At 39.6% G+C, this 23,149-nt stretch overlaps 1 protein-coding gene across 1 annotated transcript in view; it reads left to right on the top strand.

The window, feature by feature from the left end:
• LOC139736914 (protein transport protein Sec31A-like) overlaps nt 1-20,434 on the top strand; it is a 30,545-nt gene extending 10,111 nt beyond the window's left edge. The window contains exons 9-23 of the mRNA XM_071647588.1: nt 247-492; nt 1,032-1,158; nt 4,805-4,896; nt 5,432-5,573; nt 6,431-6,609; nt 7,698-7,824; nt 8,881-9,029; nt 9,744-9,914; nt 10,668-10,787; nt 12,779-13,414; nt 13,675-13,854; nt 15,448-15,570; nt 16,307-16,316; nt 16,842-16,912; nt 17,822-20,434. Coding sequence (XP_071503689.1) covers nt 247-492; nt 1,032-1,158; nt 4,805-4,896; nt 5,432-5,573; nt 6,431-6,609; nt 7,698-7,824; nt 8,881-9,029; nt 9,744-9,914; nt 10,668-10,787; nt 12,779-13,414; nt 13,675-13,854; nt 15,448-15,570; nt 16,307-16,316; nt 16,842-16,912; nt 17,822-18,001 — 2,553 coding nt within the window. The 3' untranslated portion in view covers nt 18,002-20,434. The remainder of the gene's footprint in view (nt 1-246; nt 493-1,031; nt 1,159-4,804; nt 4,897-5,431; nt 5,574-6,430; nt 6,610-7,697; nt 7,825-8,880; nt 9,030-9,743; nt 9,915-10,667; nt 10,788-12,778; nt 13,415-13,674; nt 13,855-15,447; nt 15,571-16,306; nt 16,317-16,841; nt 16,913-17,821) is intronic.
• Nucleotides 20,435-23,149: the final 2,715 nt, after the last annotated feature.

The following is a 23,149-nucleotide window of genomic DNA, read 5'->3' as shown; positions in this document are numbered from 1 at the left end:
TCTTGTCTACATTATATGTATTGAATGTTAGAGGCAACTTGCGAAAATTTCATTCATGCTGCGAAGAAGGCTGTGGGCTCCAATTTGTGAATATTTCGTGCTGCATAAATATCATGTTTTACAGTATGCACAATGCAATATATCACCTATTAATCTTGGAATGGTGTACTCCGAGCACACTGCCCCATATGAGCATCGGAAAGGTCAGATGCTATATTTGTGATTCTTTTGCTGTTTCATGTGCAGTTTGGTGGCAAGCTGATCTCATTCACAAGCCCCAAGATGCCATCCCAGCAGCAGCAGCAGCAGCAGCAGATGGCGCCCGTCTCGCGGCCTGTCCACATCAGCCAGGTCGTCACAGAGACCGACCTCATCAACCGGTCCAACTCGCTAGAGGACGCCCTCTCACGCGGGTCCTTCACTGAGTTCTGTAATGGCAAGATCAAGCAGTCGCACAGCGAGCTCGACACGCAGATATGGAAATTTTTGAAGGTATGGGCTGACCTTTTAGCAAGAAATCTCCTGTGTGGAATTGCCTATGGATGCAGAATGAAAGACACTTCTATAGGTCTCAGTAGGGTTGCAGGATATTATTTGAAAAAATATTCATGACCATATATATTGGGGATCATATTTCAAGCTGAATGTAGCATGCACACATGTTAAAGCCGTACTGTGAAATAAAGTGAAATTTGAAATTTGCACTTGGCTGGTGGCATTCATGTGCTAGTATGTGAATGGAAAAGCATTACTGTGGCTTTAAATCATATGCACACTAATTAATTAGTCAGACCATAGAGAGTTGAATGATATGCAATGACATGATCTACCTAAACCCTATAGACTTTTGTTGGAGAGTAGAAGAAAGTGTGAAAAAAAATAAGAAAACAATCATTAAAGTCTCTGTCGTGAAGATTAAAACTCATGTTGAATTCACAAGGAAAGTGTTCTTTGTGATGAAAGAATACATTTTTCTACTCGATTTCTACTTGATTCGTTTTTTTCCCTCTCCACCATTTGGGGGGCTAAAGGTCAACTTTGAGAAAGAGCCCCGCAGTCACTTTGTCAGTCTGCTCGGACACGACGCCCACGAGCTGGCGCGGAAGGCAGCGGTTGCCACGGGAGCCACATTGGGATTGACCAATGGAACCCTGGAAGGTGGGTCCAAGCACTGTTCCATCTTAATCTTGGCAATATCGAAATGAAATTGAAATGATTTATGAGCATGCAATAGCGTCTTCCACGTGTGCATGCAAATGAAAATATCACCTTCCCTTGGCTGGATGTGGTCTCTGCCACATTATCGTCATTACTTTTTTTCAGTACATACAGGTGGAAGCCAACATCATGCTGAAGATTATTTGCGCACAATACACAGAACATTTCATATTCCTAGAAATACATATCTCATCATTAACCATATGCATGTTCATATTTCTTTTGAAAACCCATCAAAATGACACAGGGAGGTGGAATGTTCTCATTCTTGTCCCTCGACCTAGCATGTAACTTCTAGACCGACTTGTAGACAATGATGAATTAAAATTTCTCTTTAACAGGACAGACCCCCCCCCCCCTCCCCTTAAATGCATTTTGAATTAGAGCAGCACTTTGTAAGTTTGAACACGAAACTTAACTGAACTTCCCCTGTAGCAAAATGTTGACCATGTTTCTTACCAGTTTGTCACAAGAGTACTGACATGGTGAAGCATACTTGTCATTATCTGTACTCTGCAAACCTGTTAGAGAGAGTTAGATATATATTTTGGTCAGAAATTTAGATAATGTAGTCAAATGTTCATTGAAAAATCTGTATCTGAAGGTTTTCCTCTGAAAAGATACTCTCATTGTGCTCTTTTTTTGTTTGAGATCTATTCATACAGAATGTTTCAATCTGTAGTCTCTATGGGCAGAAACCCCCATGATAATTCATTTTGAATTAGAAAAACACTTTGTCAGTGTGAACACAAAAATTACCTGAATTGCCCTTGCTGCAGAATGTTGAAAGTGTAAGCAGACTTTTATTAAATAACTGACATAATTACACATCTTAATCTTTGCTGGATGATAATCTTTGAGTTCAATCGAGGTGTAGAGTTGGTCACAGTTAGTTGTAAATTCAGACAATGTAGTAAAATGTTCACTGAAAATTTTAGTCTAGATAGAATTGTAGCAGCTAGGCTTTCCTCTGACAAGACACTTTATTGTGGTTTATTACCTTTAAGAAATGTTTGAATATCATTTCATATTTCACATTGAAAGGCACATGGTACTGAAATGGTGCGGGACTGCCATTAAAAGTGTGATTTTAATGGGTGGGCTACCGAAAGTGAAAGTATTAACTGTAGTATACCACTATCTGAGTCATTTACTGTGGTCAAGGCAGTGTCCTTTAGTGAATGGTTTCAACAACTCGCCAAATGTATTATCTCTAATTGCTAGCAGTATCCCAAAATATGTCACTGCTTTATCAACATTGGTTTGAAGAATTGCCATAAATCTGAGCGTTATTTTAGTATGAAGCTCCTGCGAAATACATTTCATATCTGTTGTCTATGGTTTTTGTTTTGTTGTTGCATTAATACATAAAGCCTCGGGATCTCCATTGAATCAACATAACGTCCGCCCATATGCCTATTCTTCACACAAAAGGGCCAGCTGTAAGTTACTGCCCATGTGTAGAGCGTATAAATGTTTAGCTGATTCAGCCTGTGCGTAGATGTCAGTAACCACTTCCTCCTGAAGCAGTATGAAAGTGTCTGTGATCCTAAGAACTCTTCTGGAATGCAGACTTTTATTAGATGAAAAGCATTTGGTGTAATTTTCATTGTCTCATGGTCTGTGCCGGTAGCAATTTCTGTAGACCTCTGAGTATGCCATGTAGGTGGATGATGTATAGTCAAACGTTCAATCACATCTGTGTGTGTGTGGAATGAATTGTAGGAGCCAGTTTGCTTCTGAAATGACACTCAGCTTGCTTTTTTCTTTTAGAATTGTTCATAAATCCAGCCTACGATGCTTAGTAGATATTGTTGTGAATAGCTAAAAAATAATAAAAATAATAATGATGAGAACAGACAACCCCTTTAAACTTTTGAGTTGCCAATTCGCATTCAAAAATAGATTCAACAGTGTACGGAGTCTTTGGTGCCAATTCAATTAACATGAAATGTAGATATGATGCTTAAGAAGTTTTTCGTTACACGTGAAATGCAGAAGGCATTTAGATAAAACAGACAAACAAATTCTTGAAATCCTTTTTGATGGTATCTAAATGAAGAGTTATGTAAAAAAAAAAAAAAGAGAAAGATTCTAGTTGCTGATGTCCATATTTGAAAATGCCCTATCAGTGAAAATTTTTAAAAATATTTTGCTTTCCCTTTACGATTTTTGCTGTATTGAAGGACCATCATTTGAGGAGGGCAAACAATCTTCCTCAGAGTGTCGTATTCGTTGATGCAGTCAAAAGATTTGTATTCTTTAAAGTCATTTGTTCACTCCATTGTACGTGCAATCATGCCTTGATGTTACTTTTACTTCTTCTCCTAGCTCTTGTCTATTTCTGGAGGTGTGTGTGTCACAAGAGCCAAGGGAATTCTTGAGTTATATGTGCTGTATAAGGATTGTGTCTGATTCTGCATCTTATAGCTCAGTTACCATCTATCTATTAAAAAAAAAAAAAAAAAAAATTGAAGAGAGTTCTATGCAATCAAGATGTTACTGGAATTATATTTTCTTTCATACATGCTAATAGTACTGTATTTCTGCAAACTATCCCATATCAAGCTTTCGTTTCAGCTCTTCCTTTTCTAGCGCTGGTAACTGCCACTGTTTACCTATGTTAATGTAGCTACATGTATGCTTGTTGCCTTCACATTTCATTGCCACATGCATTTTGTATGTAGCAAAAGGCATTGCTTGCCAATTTTCAAACCGAGGCTCCTCTTTCAGTCACATTCCAAACCATTATAGGAAAAAATGAAAAGCAACAAACATCCAGGAAGTCAAATCACACGTGTATGTAATCTTGTGGCCTCAGTAGCAGCCATTTGGTGGCCTTTATTACAGTGAGCTGTTTTACAGAATTTGAAGACCTTCCGGTCCTCAACTGTCACTGTGTCACACAGGTGGTCATGTGTTGTGTTCAAATATATCACATGATTCAAACAGCACTGACTAAATGTATGTAGGCTAAATGTATACAGGCATACTTAATTACTATGATACATTTGAACCGCGGCAATGTTTGCTGTGCACAATAATGACTGACCCTTTATAGAATTTGTGTAAAGAAATGTGAGTGAAGGAAAAGACTAAAATATCTCAAGCCCAGTTTTAGCAGACCTTACCGTGTCAATGTCGGATAACGTCTGGAGAACAGAATTTCTCGCCTCGGACAATAGAACACTGCGACAGTGCGACAATTTCCAAGCAACAACCATTTTGACAGGCAGGGTGAAAATAGATTACCTGGATGATGCTACAGTAAATCTAGTTCAAAAGGCTCTGTTAAAACAGGGCTTCATTGCCCAGCTGTGGATATGTACATTTGTAGTTTAAATCAGAGCAGATTAGCTTATATGTAGGTCATCTTATCACATGTAATTGTTGGCACTAAGGCATGTCTTTAATTGGCTTGGAAATACTTCAACAAGCAGGGAATAAATTATGAGTATGCATAATACAGTGATATGTAGTTGATTCATATGTAGTTGATTCGTGTGGATCTTAATTTAACTACTGCATGTCTTGAGAAAACTAACAAAAAAAGTACAAAAATGTTTGATACTGTCACCAGGTGAAGGTGGTGTAGATGCGGAGGAGCTTGCCGAGAGAATGCAGAGATTATCATCGGGAGGCCTGGAAAAGGAGGCTAAGCTTGGCAGTGGGTCAAAGGTCAGCATTGCTTCACTGAGGCCATGTTCTAGTTCAGATGATTTTAAGGGAGATTGATGGATGCATTAGTTTTTTTGCGCAATTTCAATGTAATGGGAAAGGTGTGTCGTGTATACTACACTGGAATGGAATGCATATCAAACATATATCCTGCAATTTCAGCAGTGCACATGTGAGTTACAATTTAGTTGATAATGATTTGAAGTAGGGTTTTATGGACTGGAATATGCTTTTCCTTTTTGTTCATCTTTTCTTTTTTTGAAAGAAAGGAAACAGGAGAAAGTCTTGACCAACCCTGTGCAGAAAGATTTACGGGCACATTTCGTATCAAAAGGATTACAATTACTGGAAGTTGCAATGATTGCAGTCACCATAGCTATGTGACTTAAAGATGTTCTCATCTGATTGGTCATATCAAGATGCAAAAACAGTTGGCCCAGAAACCTGCTAGAAGATTTCAGGTATATTGGAGGGGATTTAAAGTGTGTAAAAACGACCCTGTGATGTCCATATTTGTGTGCCGTGATTGATGCAGACACCAAATGACATGCTGGGAGACGGTGATGGGGCGGCAGCATTTGATGCCATCTCGGCCGCCGGTCCAGTGGAGGTAGAGAACAGGACACAGTCAGAGGACAGCCGGGCAGCCTCCCCTTTCACAATATCACAAGAAGACGGTGAGTGGGGCACCCATGTTATGTAACACACCCCTTCCAAATATGTGATGATTAACGGTCATAGCTGTTGGAGTAATGTTCCCCCCTCCTAAGCTTGGTATGTTGGCCACCTTTGTCGTGTTTAGGAATAGCTTCTGCCTGTATACAATTTGGTTATTGGTTATTTCATGAAATATGTGTATCAATGAGACTTGTTAGGTGATAGAGTTGTATAATATATGTTGCTATGCCGGTTTTGAAGAGTGTATCACATGCAAAGGTAAATCGTACATGTGAACAGCCATTGCAAAGTATTATGTGCTATTGATTTTATGCCCACCGATAATCAATTTGGCACACTGATCAGAGTTACACATGTAACCACAAGATGCGCATTGTCCTAGGATATTTGGCAAAGCGTCATATGGTTTCTTCTTGAATGGAATGCAGAGTCCTGAAGTTTTGGCAATCAGGAACTATCTACTTATGTTACAACAGCTCTAAGAAAGTTTGAAAAGGCCACAATGTTAAGCAAGCTGCAGCTTGCAACCAAGAAAAATTACAGTGCATAAAGCTGAGTCTTTGAAGGTCAGGAGCACTGGGATTTTTACCAGAATTTGCAGCCAAACCCAATTTTATTGAAGCTAGTAGATGTCAAGCAGATTGGTTTGTGTGTACAGTGTTTAGCTCTTTTGGGATGCACAGCACGTGGACATATTTTAGATTTTGTTGTCTTTTGTTTTATCTTGTCATATTAAACTTTGGTGGCAAGTCAAACATTTCATTAGCCAGGATCGGTTGTTTTCAAGTCAAAACATTGTCTATGCCTGTAATGATGACATCTATTTTTTTCATCACTTTATATATTCTACTCTCAGATACGAATGGTCTAGTAAGCCAAGCCATCCTGACGGGCAAGTTTGACATCGCCGTGGAGCTGTGTCTCCATGACAACCGGATGGCCGATGCCATCCTCCTGGCCATTGCTGGTGGTCCCGAGCTGCTGGCGAAGACGCAGAGGAAATACTTCCAGAAGAGCAAGAGTGATGTATCGAGGGTGAGTCTAGCAGGATGAATTCTGATTATTGACAAGAAAAAAAAAGGTAGAATAGCTCCTTCTTCATTTTTTAATCATGTTTAAACCAGTATCATATAGCAGACTTCCGCATTTCTTATGTTTTTACAAAACAGTAATATATATTAGTAACCACGTCTGAACATAGAAGAGATGATAATATTGTCACCTCACAGATCTCCCATTGGTTTGCATGTTATGAATGTCATTATTTCATAGTAACTGTAGTAGCATAGTAACTTCAAACCCTTTTATCGCAACAGTTATCATTTCCAGATCAATGCAAAACCACAGTTATTTCAGGTTATTTCAATGAAAAAGATTTTTTTTTTTTTTGGTATTATATCATCCCCCCCCCCCCCCCCCCGAAAAAAAAAAACAACAACAACGACCAAAAACTTAGAGCAGGATGTGAAGACTTTATACATACAGGTCACTGAAGGAGTTGTGAAGTGATGTCATGATCTCCTCTAATTGACATATGTCATACTCCATTAAAGGGGAAGGCTAGTAACTGATCAGTGGGAATTAGTGGAAATGCTGGGATATGATTGTTCCAATCCTTATGGGATTCATTCAAGAGTTCATTGTATATCTATTGTTGTGTGAAAATAATTTGCTTCAGAACGGTCTCATATTCAAGTAATGTGCAGATTAATGCTCCGTCACTGACCAGGGACGCTAACCAGGAAGCATTAAACTGCACATTACTTGAATATGAGACCATTCTGAAGCAAATCATTTTCACACAACAATAGATATACAATGAACTCTTGAATGAATCCCATAAGGATTGGAACAATCATCTCCCAGCATTTCCACTGATTCCCACTGATCAGTTACTAGCCTTCCCCTTTAAAGTCAGCATTAATATGAAATAGAATTTGCAATGCAAGATGATTGAAACTCACCGAGACCTACATTTTTGTGTCCTTATCTATGACAATATTGCTCACACATGTAATAAACATGTATGTGCATGCATACACATTATGTTTGTACATGTGGATTATGAAGTTGTGTGCCATCTCACAAAGATTCATTGCCCCAATCTTGTGTTTTATTTCCAGTTAATATCATCAGTGGTGACGAAAGACGTGACAGACATCATCCAGAATACAGAATTAGAAAACTGGAAGGAGGCCCTCACAGCTCTGCTCACGTACAGTTCACCAAAAGAATTCTCTTCCTTGTGTGGTAGGTTAAAGGACAAGTTCACCTTCATAAACATAAGGATTGAGAAAATGCAACAATATTAGTAGAACACATCAGTGAAAGTTTGAGGAAAATTGGACAATCGATGCAAAAGTTATGAATTTTTAAAATTCTTGTGTTGGAACCACTGGATGAGGAGACTACTACAGCTTGTGAGTCATATGCGTACAACAGTATAAAGAAAATGTAAAAGAAAATTCAACATATTTTCACTTTTTTCGCATAATAAAAGAGCACTTGACTTGCCTCTTTCTAAAGGCAGGGGGAATAATATTACCCATAACATCTGTTGGTAACGAGTCAGGGGAAATGTGTACTTTTTTCAAAAGATGGAATTTTGTGAAATTCTCTTTATATTTTCCTTATATTGTTGTACGCATGTGACATCTAAGTTATTCATACACTGCAGTAGTCTTCTCATCCAGCGGTTACTGCACAAAAACTTCAAAAATTCATAACTTTTGAACGGATTGTCTGATCTTCCTCAAACTTTCAATGATGTGTTCTACTAATATTGCCACATTCTCTCAATCCTTATGTTTATGAAGGTGAACTTGTCCTTTAAACACTCGCCTCCTCTGCACTGTTGGTTGGGCAGCCGTAGTACAGCATTGCTTTATCTTTATTCTTTACTTCTGTGGAGATACATTTTGGGATGTCTAGAATTGTTTCTCTATGCTGATTGCCATTTTGGGGCTTTGTTGCAGAAAACAATTATTCCCAAGAATAGCAGCTACTGAAATTAAAGCCACAATTTTGTTGTTGTTGTTAATTTTGAGATTCTATGTTCTTTGCTACAATAGTTCATGTCACTGTATATTATCTATGTAGCAAATCTTACATGTAGTAAAGCCCAGGTCTGTATTTGATTGCAAAGAATAAAGATTAAATGATGAAATGAATACTATTTCCCCCACTCATCTCATTTAAAGATACAAAGTTTTTTTACGTTTTTTTTTTAGCCCTCCATTTTATGTATCTTTTCTTGAACTTTTATGCTTATCTGGTGAATATTGCTTTGTTATTTTTTTTTCTTAGATGCCCTGGGTCAAAGGTTAGAGACAGAGGGAAATGGAAAGATGGCACCCCAGGCATGTCTATGCTACATCTGTTCTGGCAATGTAGATAAACTGGTGTCCTGCTGGGCTCAAGTCATTCATTCACCTAACTCACCCCTGTCACTACAGGTAAGAAATACCTGGATGTAAATCTATGAGTTCTAGCGCTGACAATGAGTGAGCAAGATTTAGTAACAAAAAACAAAAAACAAAAACAAAAAACCACACACACACACACACACACACACACACAAATTCAAGCATCTTTATTTAATTGTCATTTTTGTTAAGTTTTCTTCATTGAATGCTGGTGTAAAAGAAACAAATCTGCACATTTTCAAGTTGGCTGCTTGACATCCAAGAAAGCTAGGGTAAAGTGTGACAAGCAAAAAGTATTTAAAGATTTATCTGGTGTCTGTAGATGTCAATTTGAGATTCTTTGTTTGGGTACCTGATTTGTGTGTGTGTGTGTGTGTGTGTGTGTGTGTGTGTCTTGTTTAACTACTGAAATCCTATTCCATAAAAATAGAATGGTCCTCTCCCGGGCCAAACTTGTGTGTTGCATAATTTTTCTGCATGCGTAGAAGTGAAAAATTATGATGTCCCCTCCAGAATCTGCTCAAATGAACAAACATCGATATCATCAAAACTTTTTATGAGGAAGCAGCAATGAAGTTTCCAGTGTTTCTCAAACTGCAGTTCTGCAATATCTGAGTCACGGTCTCAAGCTCATACCAGAAATTGAGTTATTTTGTTTGGCAATATGACATCCATATTGCTTGTCTTGTCTTATTGATACTCTTAGAGACACACTTCATATTCACCCTCTTCTTCCTTTCACAGGACCTGGTTGAGAAAGTTGTAATCCTGAGGAAAGCCATCGAGCTCAAGCTCGGATACACCCCTGAAATTCAGTCGCCGATTCTGGCGACGCGGCTGACAGAGTACGCCCACCTATTAGCGTCGCAGGGTAACCTGGCCATAGCGATGAATTACCTTGGGCAGTCTCAAGAGGTGAATGTTAGCGTATGATCATATCTATTTCAGAGAAATGCTGTCTTGTTGCGGTGTAACAGAATAGTCCGTAGGTAAATTGTGACGGATATAATATATATCTTTAAAAGTTTCCATGATGGTAGAACAGTTAGTGGTGGATGGTTTCACGGTACACCATATGTATTCTTTCATGGATGCGAGTGTGTTCCTGAAAAGGACCTACGCATTCTTGATGTTTAGGAAAAGCATGTTCTTACATTCTCCTGAGGACGGTAAGATAGTGCTCACCAAAGCAACGAGATTGAGTAGGTCCTTTTCAGGACCACACTCCCAATGATTGTTCTGGAACATTACATTATATTGATATGTAGAAATTTATAACAAATTTACTGTGCTACATGTTTACCCTTCAAAATTGATATTATTTTAATGATTAAACATTTTTGCAAAATTTGATCACCAAAGTATTACTGCTATTGTACAAGGCAATAATTTCTAGAACATTCTAGATGAGTAGTCTTTAAAGTAAATGGTTTGAATAAATACAGAGGTAAGCCATGTATGCATATTAGCAATGGAATCTTTAGAGAATTCTATTTGCGTAGCCAATGCAAGGATCAGATAAAAGCACAAAGATAACTGGGAACGGAGTTAAACACTTTGACTTCATGACCATTGTTTCTCAGATATCATCAGACTGGGAGTCTTACACTTTTATATCTTGGCAATATACCCTTTGTTGTAATTTAACACCACTTCTGTTCCATGCAGTCAAAGATTCTTGAGCTGAGGGACAGACTGTATAAGGCACAGGGAAGTGATGCGACAACACAGTCACCATGGAAACAAATGGATGTTGCAGCTCAGCCTGCTCAACCAGCATCTACGCTGGTACATTTTTTTGTTCTTCATTTGTCTATTGTGTGTGCGTGTGTGTGTGTGTGTGTGTGTGTGTGTGTGTGTGCAGGGATGCCAGTTTTCCGACAATAGCCGGAATTCCGGCTTTTTCATATTTTGGTGTCCAATTTCCGGCTTCGTGATATTATTTCCGTCTGTGTGGGAAAGCCGGAAAACACGAGAAAGAAACAAAGAAAGAAAAAAGAAAAACGAAAAAATATGATCATCTAAACTTACGGGACATTCACTTTCACGATTTCCGTAGTATGTTTCGCATATACTTGGGCATGAGAATATCACAAAACGACTGTCATGCAAAACTAGCGCAATATTGCTGCTGATAGCTGGGACATGCAACACGTGCGATGATAGCGATCGAACAGTGTGTGGTGTTTCTATGCGATGTACTATGTGCGGTCGCGGTGCATGAATCATACTGCGCTCGCTATAGCTACAGCGCTGAGACGGTGTGGTGAGTCGATTGAGTCAGCTGAATAAAGCAAAACTACGGATTTTACGGCACTAGGACTTCTTTATTTTTGCTACAAATTCCTTTTTTTTTTCTAGAATACGACCACATTATTGTCTGGAAAGCGTTATACCAGCACGTGCGATCGCGATCGAACAACGTGTGGTGTTTCTAGGCGATGTACTATATGTGCGGTGCATGGATCATGCTGTGCTCTCGCTATAGCTACAGCGCTGAGAGAGTATGGTGAGTCGATCGAGTCAGCTGAACGAAGCAAAACTACGGAGTTTACGGCGCTAGGACTTCTTTATTTTTGCTACAAATTCGTTTCTCTGGATTAGATTTGAGGGAAGAAGAGCCCTCAGAAATGCTCAGATTGCACCAGAGAGCATCTAAGAACCCCAGAGCTTCCAGGGCCCTTGAGCGGGCCCTGGACCCCGGCCGAAGGGACTTCGCGCTTCGCGCTCGTGATGTGCACGAAACAATTTCGTTCACAAAAAAAATTTCCGGCCCAAGAGCAATTTGCCACTGGCATCCCTGTGTGTGTGTTAGTGTTATGACTTTGCTTGATGAAATTGAATCAGAACATAATGAAAGAAAAGCTTAAAGGGATAGTACAGTTTTGGTGGAGATGAGAATTGGGTTTTTAACTTTTTGTGAGATACAAAGAAAACACTTATGATATAGTACAGAACATACCATTTTAAGAGGAATTCAAAGTTTATTTGACGAAAATCGGGTTTGGAATGACTGAAACATCAAAAAACAAAGTAAAACAAAGCGATGGTAATAAAGTGTGGGTCCCACACTTTATTAGAATCGCTCTTTTTTGATATCTCGGCCATTTCAAAACCAATTTTCATCAAATAAACGTTGAATCCCTCATAGAATTACATGCTCTTTCACATTTTATAAGAGGTTTCTCATTATCTCACCAAAAAATGTTAGAAACCTGAAATTAGGTCTCAACCATAACTGTACAATCCCTTTAAAAGATAGGCCTTCATTATATCCTCCAGTGAAGCTACACAATCACTTCTATCAATCTTCAACCTTCCCTTTAAAGAGTTGCTTGAAGAGCTCTTGAATGTGTAAACATTTCTTCACATAAATAGCAGGTACTAACTGTAGTCAGCAACCTTTGTGACAAATTAAAGTGTAGAACTTGTTCAAAAATTCTTCGCTGCAAGTATACTTTCATGTGTTCATTGTCTATTCAAGATTTGTTTGCCATTTCATGTACAAGCTAGGAAATAAAAGATGATTGTAAAAAGATGCATTGCAGATGTTTCATAGAGTGAAGCTTACAAGAGAAATTTTCTCTTGTAGTCAGAAGAGTGTGTGATCTTGAACTTTTTTCCCTGACGGTGTTATCGCAACCTAATGGTGACAATTTGTAATATTTTGTGGACTTTGCATGTGTCCAACCATGTGATGCCTAACCCAACATTGACTGACTCATACACACATGCATCCAATGGTCCTCCTACCATGCCTGTATCTCCCAACTCTCCAGGGAACAAATTCCTTCCAAACGACCACAGTATCGAGCAGTTCCTTCTACAATTCACAGGTCAGTTCCAGAGCCCAGAAGACAGCCTATGGCAGCCAGGCCTATGCCCGCGGACAGCAGCAGCCGCAGCAGCCAGGGCAGGGGCAGCAGAGCCAGGCTGGCTACACGGCGACCCAGACCTCAGCAGCAGGAGGTGCATCCTCTGCACAGTCCCCTATGAGGGCCAGCATGGGAGGCCCGAGGCACTACCCGTCGTACCCCCAGACCGGCATGCAGCAGTATTATGCAGGCACCAGTGCCAACGCTGGGACTGCGGGCCAGTACGGGAGTCAGCAACCAGACCAGACCTCGTCGTCGTATGGCCAGCCACAACCGTTCTACGGTCAATCCAATGTCCCCACCACGGGCCAGCCGACGAGCAACTTCTATAACCCCTTGGACTACAGCGCGCAGAACCCAGCCATCTCCCAGGCAGCACCAACTCCGGGACTGAGTGGCTACTCTGCCCCGCAGCCCACCCAGCCAGTGTCCACTCCCTCTTCAATGTACAGTGCACCGCAGCCCTCAGGTGGCCAGGGAGTTGAAGTCAATGACCCCTCCAGGGCATGGAATGATCCTCCGGCCCTTAAACCCAAAGCAGTAAGTAACTGTGTTTACAGATGTTACTCTCTCTCTCTAAGGGATTTACAGTTCAGACTAAACATTGCCTGAGGATGATCATCTGTTCATCACAAGTTTGCTGCGTGTGCAGTGTGAATCATGTAAACCTCAAAACTTTATATCACAGTATGATAAACCATTATGAATTTGTCCTTCCTGTCTTTACTAGTTTTGTAAGCATTGCATACAGTTTTTATGTGACATGGCCTCAGACATCTTGTTGATTCTTTCCTCATTAGCAACCAACGGCGTACGTGCCACCCCAGCCCATCACAGCACCCATAGCAGGCGTGCCAGCAGAAGAGCAGCAACCCGCAGCCCAGCCATACGGGGGAGGACCACAGCCAGTAGGCTACCAGCAGCGTCCACCGCAGCAGCAGCCGCAGTATGCGCCACCGCAGCCCAAGGTACAGCAAGAAGTGAGTGGTGGCGTGTCATACTAACCTCTTCATGAGTTGAATGCTTTGGAATTATGTGCATGCTAACCCTTGGCTCAGAGCTTAACATCTTGTAGCAAATTATCGCGTCAGTCATTTGGTTGCAGCTTTGACATCTTTGGTGTTTCCTTGCTATCCGTTACATATCTGTATCTGTATTGAAAGCAGCAAGTAATGCTGTATGCTAACTAAAAGGGATTGGTAATGGTTACAACAAAATATTGTGCCTGCTTTCGGCAAATACACTCAAGAGTGACCAAGTCTCCCTGATTCTGCAGAAATCTCCTTGCAAACTGAAATACACCCCACATCCTGACAATAGAATACCAAAGCCCTCCTGATTTAACAATTAATTTTACCTGTCGAGATGCACATGGCATACAAGTATCTCCTGCAAGATTTCAGGAATTTCCCTGATTTTCCTTAGTTTGTTTCAAATCACGTGAAGTCCACAAAACTTTCAAATTGTCCCTTTGATGATGTTTCTTCTCTGTTAGCCAAAATTTAGTTTGACTACTGCTTCATGTACACTGCTGAAATTCACTTGTACACTATTGTTATGACAGTAATGAAAATGTTTGGAGTGTAAATGAGCACAGCTTGCTGTTGTTATGCAGTCATTGCATTGACACTTACGCTTACATGTCTGCCCTCGAGAGGTATTTGCAACTTTTTTTCGTTTCGGTGTAGAAAAACTTAGTCCAAGTAATCATTGATATTTTGTAGCATTTGTTGAATGGAAGGAAGTCATACACCCGTATTACTTTCCGTATTGTGGTTGAGAAGAGATACGAGATTGGTTTGTTTGTACATTATTTCACACTCAAGGCAGAGTGATCCACAAAAAGTGATGCAAGTGTGTGGGAGTGGTATGCTAACATCTTTATGCGATACTGTCTGTGCTGTGCCAAAAAAATATTTGACATGCTGTAACAAACTTGTATATAAACCATATGTGCCCACAAACAATGTAATGGACCAAAATAGTAATTTTGGTTGACTCATCCAAATCTTTAAAGTTTGTCTTACTTTGGAGAGTAATCCCTTCTCTACCAACTGTCAAAATTTGGCGGTGTAAAACAAAACCAAAATCAAGGTATTAGCAGTTTTTCTTGATCATATTTTTTTTTGGACAGATGCTGTGTTCACTGTGATTTTCATTGATACTTCTGCACAGAACGCCTGAGTGACCTGAAACTTTAAATCCTCCTTTCTCCCTTTTCTATGAAACTGCACCTCCTAACTCTCTCTTTTTCAATCATTTTTGAATGGGTTAGGATGGTCCAATTGTATCAAGTTATATATCATTTTAAAGATTAGACCTTACTCTTTGAAACTATATAAAAAAGTGAACATTCATTTTACTGTTTGTGGGTTTTGAGCCGGGCGATCACATATAGGACAGCATAGCAGTGACTCATTTAAATACTGAAGATTAGATATGAGACATTGTCCCTCAATGACAGTGACTAATGAATGGGTGTACAGTGCACCACATGACAGTCCTTCATTGCTTCTAATTCTTCCATGCATCTCTCATCATATGCCTGATACTTTACACTGTCCCCACCACAGACTGCCCCAGCCCAGCCTGCGAAGGAGAAGCCCAAAGCCCCAATCCCTGGGGAGCATCAGGTCCTCTGCGACACCTTTAACTCCCTGGCACAGAGGTGCAGCGCCTCGCCCTCTGTCAATGCGGTGAGTCACTCCCCTTCTCGGAATTTGAGAGTTCAGAGTTTAATCTGATTTCAGATTTAATTACTCTGCCCAAAATCCACTTCTCAGACTTTTGGCAATTAAAATGCATTGAAATGTTTCCAGTTTAATGCACTTCAGACATTTTTTTTCATGATTTTCAGATTTGTTTTCAGATTTTTTTTTCAGATTTTTTTTTCCCTGCAAGTACTCTCACACCCCTGCCCCTCCTTGGTGTGTGATATTCAGATATGTGCACATGTTTGAATCGATAGTTCATCATGGGGGCAGTGTGGTATAGTGGATGAGACTCTTGTTACTTTGAAATGGAAGGCCTGAATTTGAGTCCTGTATCTGGCAGTGATGGGGGTAATGATATAGGCAGGGCCCTCTGAAAGAACTTTTGAACAGTGCTAGCTAGCACTGAAGGAGTTGCCATGATTAGATGTAAAGACCAGTGCCCTGTTGCATAGAACCCTTACCGCTGGACTTACCGCTCCTTTCTAGAGGTAAGTCTTCAAATTAGCGGTAAATTTTGTAATCCTTGATGCTGATTGGCTGTGACGCCTAATTTTGATGGTAGTTACCATTGAAATTCAATGGTAAGTTTTATGCAACGGGCCCCAGATCATTATTGATAATTTATTTAGTGGCACCTGGGTGTGTTTTCTCAATAAACTTCAGTTTTCCAGGCGGATAAAAATCGAAGAAGTCATTGGGTTTCCTTTTGATGTCTCAGAGCTCCCAGAGTGAGTGAATTAGTCAAAGAGTCAAATCATTCAATAATGGTATGTCAAAAATGAGATTCAATGGGCGATCTTTGTATTCTGCAGACCCGCCCCCCAACCCACCCACCCCATCAAAATTCAGATTTTGCGTTAGCTATACATTATTTTCCTCATTGGGCTTAAGCTTCATGAAGTGATGAAAAGCAATAAATTCGTCCACGGTGAAATCTTGGGAAATATACAGTTTACTTGAAATTTTGCTACCACTACCCCCTCTTACCTTCACAAGTGGAACTTTCTAGTTTGTTTTTGTGAACTGATGGATTCTTCAGTTTATGAAAGGAATATTTGCACTGTTGTATTGAGCAATGGAGTATTGCATGCAAGTCTTGCCTTAAAACAGGAATGAAAATCAAAGCATTGCATTTGAAGAATCTAGCATCTGTACTTTCTATGTTTTCCCCTGTTGACTTCCAACACCCAGGACTTAAATTTGCTTGTTGTAAGATCATTTTGTATCTGTGTGTTTATTTAATTCTTTTACAGCAAATGAAGAGGAAACTGATGACGTTCACAAAAAGCTGGAAGTTCTGTATGATAAACTGAGGGAAGGGAAGGTGAGTCTTGGCAACATATGTCAAACAAATCTGAACTTTTGAAAAATCTATTCTGTACAATGAACATCATGTACTGTTAAAGAAGACAGTTTTGCATGAGTAATTTTTTTCGCACATTACCGAGTAGTATGAATTTTTGTGTGTTTTTCATTCCGCATGATCTAGACATTGCATTGTGGCACACATAACTTCAAAACAAAAATGTTTGCGTGCTTTTATTTTTGTGCTAGTTTCTGGTCATGCAAAATGCATGAAAAGTTCCACACCGCTAACATTTCCAATGTTACAGTATAATGTATAGACACTGTCACCACATGGGGATTTGATTTTTTTTCCAACATTGTCTTTCATTGGGAGCCAATTCTCTTTCTTCTTTTTTTTTGTGGGGGGGGGGGGGGGAATGATGGGGTTGATATTTAAGGGCAGATGAGGAGCATATCTGTGGACACTATTGATCTGTCCGACATTCAGATGTCCGGAGGTGATGTCATAAACCCATCAATTGAACTATAAACTTCTGCAACAGGAGGAGGAGCAGTAGTTTTTCTTACAAGTTTAGCTTCTCACAGAGATTTTAATTTTACCTTGAGCACAAGGGACAAAATCTTTTGAAAAACTCTGGAGTATATTGTTATGGCTGAGGCTTGCCAACACAAACGTATAGGACATGCTGACACAAAGTACACCTGTTCCAAGTGTCTATTTGCATGGTTGTTGATACAAAAAATAGTATTTTCACCAGTCTCACAAATGTAAACACTCCTACAATGTGCAGACACACCAAAAAAATTCACCCTTTTAATGAACTGGTAGATGTTCTTGTGGCCAGTAGATGGCATTATTCATAGATTGTCAGAATGTCACTGAGCTACCATTTATTTTGTCTTGTCTGTGTTTGCACCGGACTAGGTGTCTCCCATGATACTCAATGGCCTGCATGAGATCGCCCAGGCCATCTCGGCCTACAACTACCAGCACGGCCTGGCCGTCCACACCCGCCTCGTCACCAGCGGCAACTTCTCCGAGATCAGTGCCTTCATGCCGGGACTCAAGGTGCTCATGCAGCTGGCCACGCAGCTTCGAGTGTGATCGTGGCTAGGCACAACCCCTTCCCTTCCCCTCCCCTCCCCTCCCCTTCGGCCCCCTTTCTCCCCCTGGTTCCGTTCTCCTTCCGTGTGAACCACCACTGCCAGCTATCTGTGATGAATGAACCATCTGAAGGACATTTGTGTAGAGGTAGTTTGTTGGACATTACTTTGTTGAGTCTGCAACCATTATCCCCAAAGGAGAGCTCGACTCAGATGGGCTTTGACGGAAGCAGAAAGCCAAATGTGTGACATGGGAGTGACGGATTCAGTCAGTTTCAGCTCGCAGAGCATAGACAATGGCATCAGTGTCATCCTTTTTTTTTCTCTCTCTCTCTCTCATTGTGGCATATTTGCTCTTGTGCCATTTTCAGGGAAGAGTAATTCCAATTGTTTCAAGAGACAGTTTTGCTTTTCAGGAAAATGCTAGAATGATTTTTGAAATTCTTATCATTTCAAAGTGTATTATTTGACTGAAAGAGTGTGTCGATAGGATTATACATTTTTGTTCTTGTAGTTACCCATAGCGTCTTTTCGTAGGAATTTCTCATTCTGGAGTGTAGATGAGCCAATATGCCGTCTGCCATTAATTTTCCTTCATTTGCTACCAGATACTGGTGATTCTCCCCAAAGATACAGAGGATTTGATACTGCTTCCCAGGTCGAGGATGAAAAGAGTCGGTCACATTGCTGATAGATTGTTATTTATGTCTGGATGGGAGTAGAATCTCTGTGCATGATCTTTTTTTTTTAATGTGGTAGTTTGTGCTGTATCCATTTCTTTCCCCTCTTTTTTTTTTGTGGGCCTGCCTCAGTAGATGTTTTTATTTGCATTCCAAACTTTCCATAAGCTGTGTTCTGCTTTGATGTAGAAGGCTTACCAAGGTCTAAAACGGAGTTGCCATCTGACAGTGGCTATGTTTGAGGACACATTGCGGCTACACAGAGTGGCTATGTTTATTAGTTACCGTTAGTAGAATGTGAAGATGCCAAGTTGAAGTGATGGTTATTATGGACCGGCACATGAACATTGGCAGAGGTAATGCTGGGTTCAGGTGATGGGTGCATGGGTGGAAGGAAGTGTTGGCTTGGGGGTTCCACAGAATGGAGAGGACAAGGTCAAAAGTTCAGCAGCTTTTCACAAGTCAGATGAGATATTATCCATGGCAAAATTGAGTTTTCCCCAGCAAACATCGCTATCGCAAGCTGGTCGGGATTCCCAGTAGCAGAAATTGTAATGTGAGTGAAAACATCTAGATTTTTCTAGAGCAGCCAAAGAATCAGGCTTCACAGCATCTTTGGAATTCCTTGTGTCACAAATGAAGCTACTGGACAATTTTGCAGTAACAAGCAACTTGACAGTATGGAAGTTATGAGAATCTGATGTTGCATGTGGTGGCAGAGGAGAGATGGTCATTTTGTGTTCCTTTTCTCCCCTGTTTAGCCCCCATTGTCTTCTCAAATGTGCAGTGTCGATAAATACCCATCTACATTGGTAGTGCTGTTGGTTCTGATGCAGTAACAGCCATTCCTGAGATGGTGATGTTGATGTTTCCCAGAGTCTTGTGTCCCATAATGTCTCAATGGAACAGGTCAGGGGTTTACGGGATGTGCAGCTCTACCGTCAAAACACCTCTTTACCAAACGCGGGATGGTGTGATTCTTTGCCGTATCAAGAGTCGGTGGTTTACGAGGTTTTTGAAAGGATTTCCCGCAATTTCCTGGAGGCCTCATTCCAACAATATGCAACAAACCAAAAGACAAGGATGATATGTATATGGAATTCAAATGTATGATTGTGACATTGTTCAAGGAATTTTGAATACTTGCCAAATAGTATGCGCACATGCATCACATACTGTGTGTCAATGACTATGGTCTGTTAGCATTTAGAGTAGACATTGTTTTGTGTAGCTTATGTCGACTTGTGCATGTCATAGAACTATTGTCTTATACTATGTGGCATATCTTGGATGTTTTATTTTTTGTATGATTTTTTTTTTGCCTTCATATTGCATGAAAACTTTGTGATGAAGAAGTTAAAAGCAGTCAGAGACTGTGCCACTAACTAATTATTTGCCAACATTCGTAGATATGTCCAAGATAATGAAATTTAAAGGCAATTCTTAACAAAGTTTGAAATTAAAGAGTACATTATTGTAGAATATCTATATCAGATGTTCCTTGATAGATATTTCTTTACGTTGAAATGTAGAGGCAGGCTGTTTTGTTCTTTTTGTGTTCGTAGGACGTGCAGTAGGTCATGGAAATGTTATATTTATTTGGAGGCGATTAGTGTAAACTGTGTGAGACAGGATTGGTGAGTTCAGAATGTGGAGAGGTTCACTCACCATTTCACGGTGTGTGAGGTTTATATGACGTGACGTTAAGTGAGTTCTGTGTATCACTTATTTCTTTTTTTCATTCAACAGCAAAATAGCTTCTTCTTTGTTGTATCTGCAAAGTTGGCGGGGGGGGGGGGGGGGGGAAGTGAAATTTCTGTTGGGTTCAGGTGCGATGAACTTGATTCCAGCAACGAGCAGCATGACGGACGTAACATGCAGAGGTTTGACCAACGACAACAAATTTTGCATGATGATGTACGACTTGACGCGCAATTGGGCAGGGGTTGTAAATAATGTGAATAGCAGAGGCAGATTATCTGCGTCAATCAAGCCTATACACACATAGTATCGACTATCAACATGTGTGTCAGAAGCCTATTGTATCACAGTTCCTGTAACAATACTGTGTGTGTGTGTGTGTGTGTCTGTGTGTGTGGGTGGGTGTGGGTGAAGAGAGGAGAGTGGGAGAGAGAAAGAGAAAAAGAAAGTGAGAGGGAAAAAAACGCGTAAAAAATTATTGAAATGCGATCGCATGTGTAGAGCGACATATCATTAAATGAGAAGTTTGGTTGGCAGAAATAGTTTAATTCATGCTAGCAGAAGAAAGATGGACGCTATGTAAAATTCATCATTTTAATACATGCAGATATTTTATAACTGTGCTCATGTACATGTTCTGTGGATTGGAGCAGGGAGAGCACCTGATTCACTGTGACTTTATATACAAATATGAATAGAGTGACGAAAATAAACATGAACTCTTGGTAAAGTGTATGATATACTGTATATCAGTTGTATCTGTGTATTCTTGTTTTTTTTTTTTTCCATTTAAGTGTCCCAGTATCACAATGCTCTGTGTGTGTGTGTGTGTGTAAGTATGTGTAGGTATGTGTGTGTGTAAGTATGCTTAATCTGATATATTTATGTATATAGCGTGTGCTCTGCAAAAAAAAAAAGGAAGTTATGTTAAAAAAAGTGACTTAGTAGCACATTTTTTTTTTTTTGGGGGGGGGGAGGTGTTTGTGTGTAATAAGGCACATTTTGATTGGCTTGAAAAGGCTCATCAAAATAGCTTTTTCTGAGAGTTATGCAGAATTTAATGTCATTTTTCTTATAAAAACATGGTATGATTTGGAAAAAAATCCAAATATATCGTACTGCATGTTGGAAAAATGATTCAGCAGCACAAGAAAGAAGAATACAGCTGTTTTTTTTTTATTGGTAATATCAATTTCATTGTTAATATGGATTTGATATTGAATGAAATTCAAATAAAGAATATTATTTAAAAAAAATGTGTGTGTGTGTGTCTGTCTGTCTGTCTGTCTGCATGTCATAGGTGAACGGTAATTGAGAGAAAAGAGAGGGAGAGAAAAAGATCATGATGAATTATCATGTATATGTCTTACTGATAAAAGCAAATAGTGCTGCCTTCTACTTGAATAATCTGGTGTACTGGTGAACTCTTTCATTACAATGAATTGGTTTCATAACAACTACATGTTTGGCTAGGAATGTATGGCACGTGAAGATTATGGGTCACATGTGCTACCATCCAACCAGCTGAGAAGTTTACAGTTGTATCACTACCAGTACCTGTTAAGAACAGCGAATGGAACGAAACTGTTGCGGAAAAAGTGGAAATGTGCTAGAGATGTGTGTGTGCGTTGTGTACTAAGTATGTTGCTAGTTAGTAGAGTAACGTTTGTTTCTGCTGTTGTGAATGTCGGGGTTAGTGATTTGTTAACTGGGAGAGTCGTATAGGCATGTGTATCCTCTCTTTAGTTAAATTCGATGTGAGACACGCAGATGCTTTCACTGGAAGAACGATATTTTTGTAAACACATGTTTATCAAAATGTTTTACTAAGGTGTTTAATCGCATTTAACATCAAACAAGCATTTCATGACAATATTTCACTTACACAGTTGTTTCTTAACTTACTCAGGATAAACAATTTCATTAACAGCTCCTTGTAAATCGATGTTCTTATCGGTTTTACCAAATGCTTGCATCACATCGAAACACTTGACACTTTAGATTAAAGCCAATTTCAAATACCATCATCCTAATCATTGGATTTTATACAGCGTATCTGATATACCTTGCATACATGTATTGGTGTTTTGCTCGAACAATTTGGCGAGTCCCCCACCATTCACATTCCTGATATTTAAAAACACTTCACAGATTGTATAAAGAACAGAGGTTCAATGGGAACAGGAAAATGGTAATAACTTGGATTGAGATCAAACACTGTAAAATGTCGACATCTGTGCAGTCAAGCTCTTTCTTCCACACAAAATACACAACGAAAAAGTGAACCACGTTATAACGGGATAGTCGGGACAGTGAGATTTTCTTGTTACATGTATAACAAGATCTCGTTAAAATAGATGAAGTAAATACGGTATGAAATTACAGTAAAAAAAAAAGAAAGAAAAGAAAAAAAAAAAAAGATCAGTCAGACCCTGTAGCGCAAACGAAATCTCCTATCCGTGTTTGCTATGTCATGACGAGATTCGCTTGTAACATACACCCCCCCCCCAAAAAAAAATAAAATAAAAATTGATAAATAGATAAATGAAATAAAAATAAATAAATAAAAATTGTGATCATCTCGATCATGCTCGTGTGTGCACATGATTCAACCTGAGCGATTGGTCCATTGTAGGATAATATACAACCACCAACTACGGTATTTACAATTAAAAAAAAAAATGTATGGCCGCAACACGATGAATGTTGATAAAAATGTAATCAATTTTCAAGTGTATATGATAAGCTAATTTCGTCGTATACAGAGT

The sequence above is a fragment of the Diadema antillarum genome, unplaced genomic scaffold, assembly GCF_040938485.1.
Source record: "Diadema antillarum isolate AM-2024a unplaced genomic scaffold, OU_Dant_1.0 seq00000674_RagTag, whole genome shotgun sequence".
In the NCBI taxonomy this organism is placed as follows: Eukaryota; Metazoa; Echinodermata; class Echinoidea; order Diadematoida; family Diadematidae; genus Diadema; species Diadema antillarum.
Note: the sequence above shows the minus strand (reverse complement) of the source record. Positions and strands in the feature narration are given on the sequence as shown.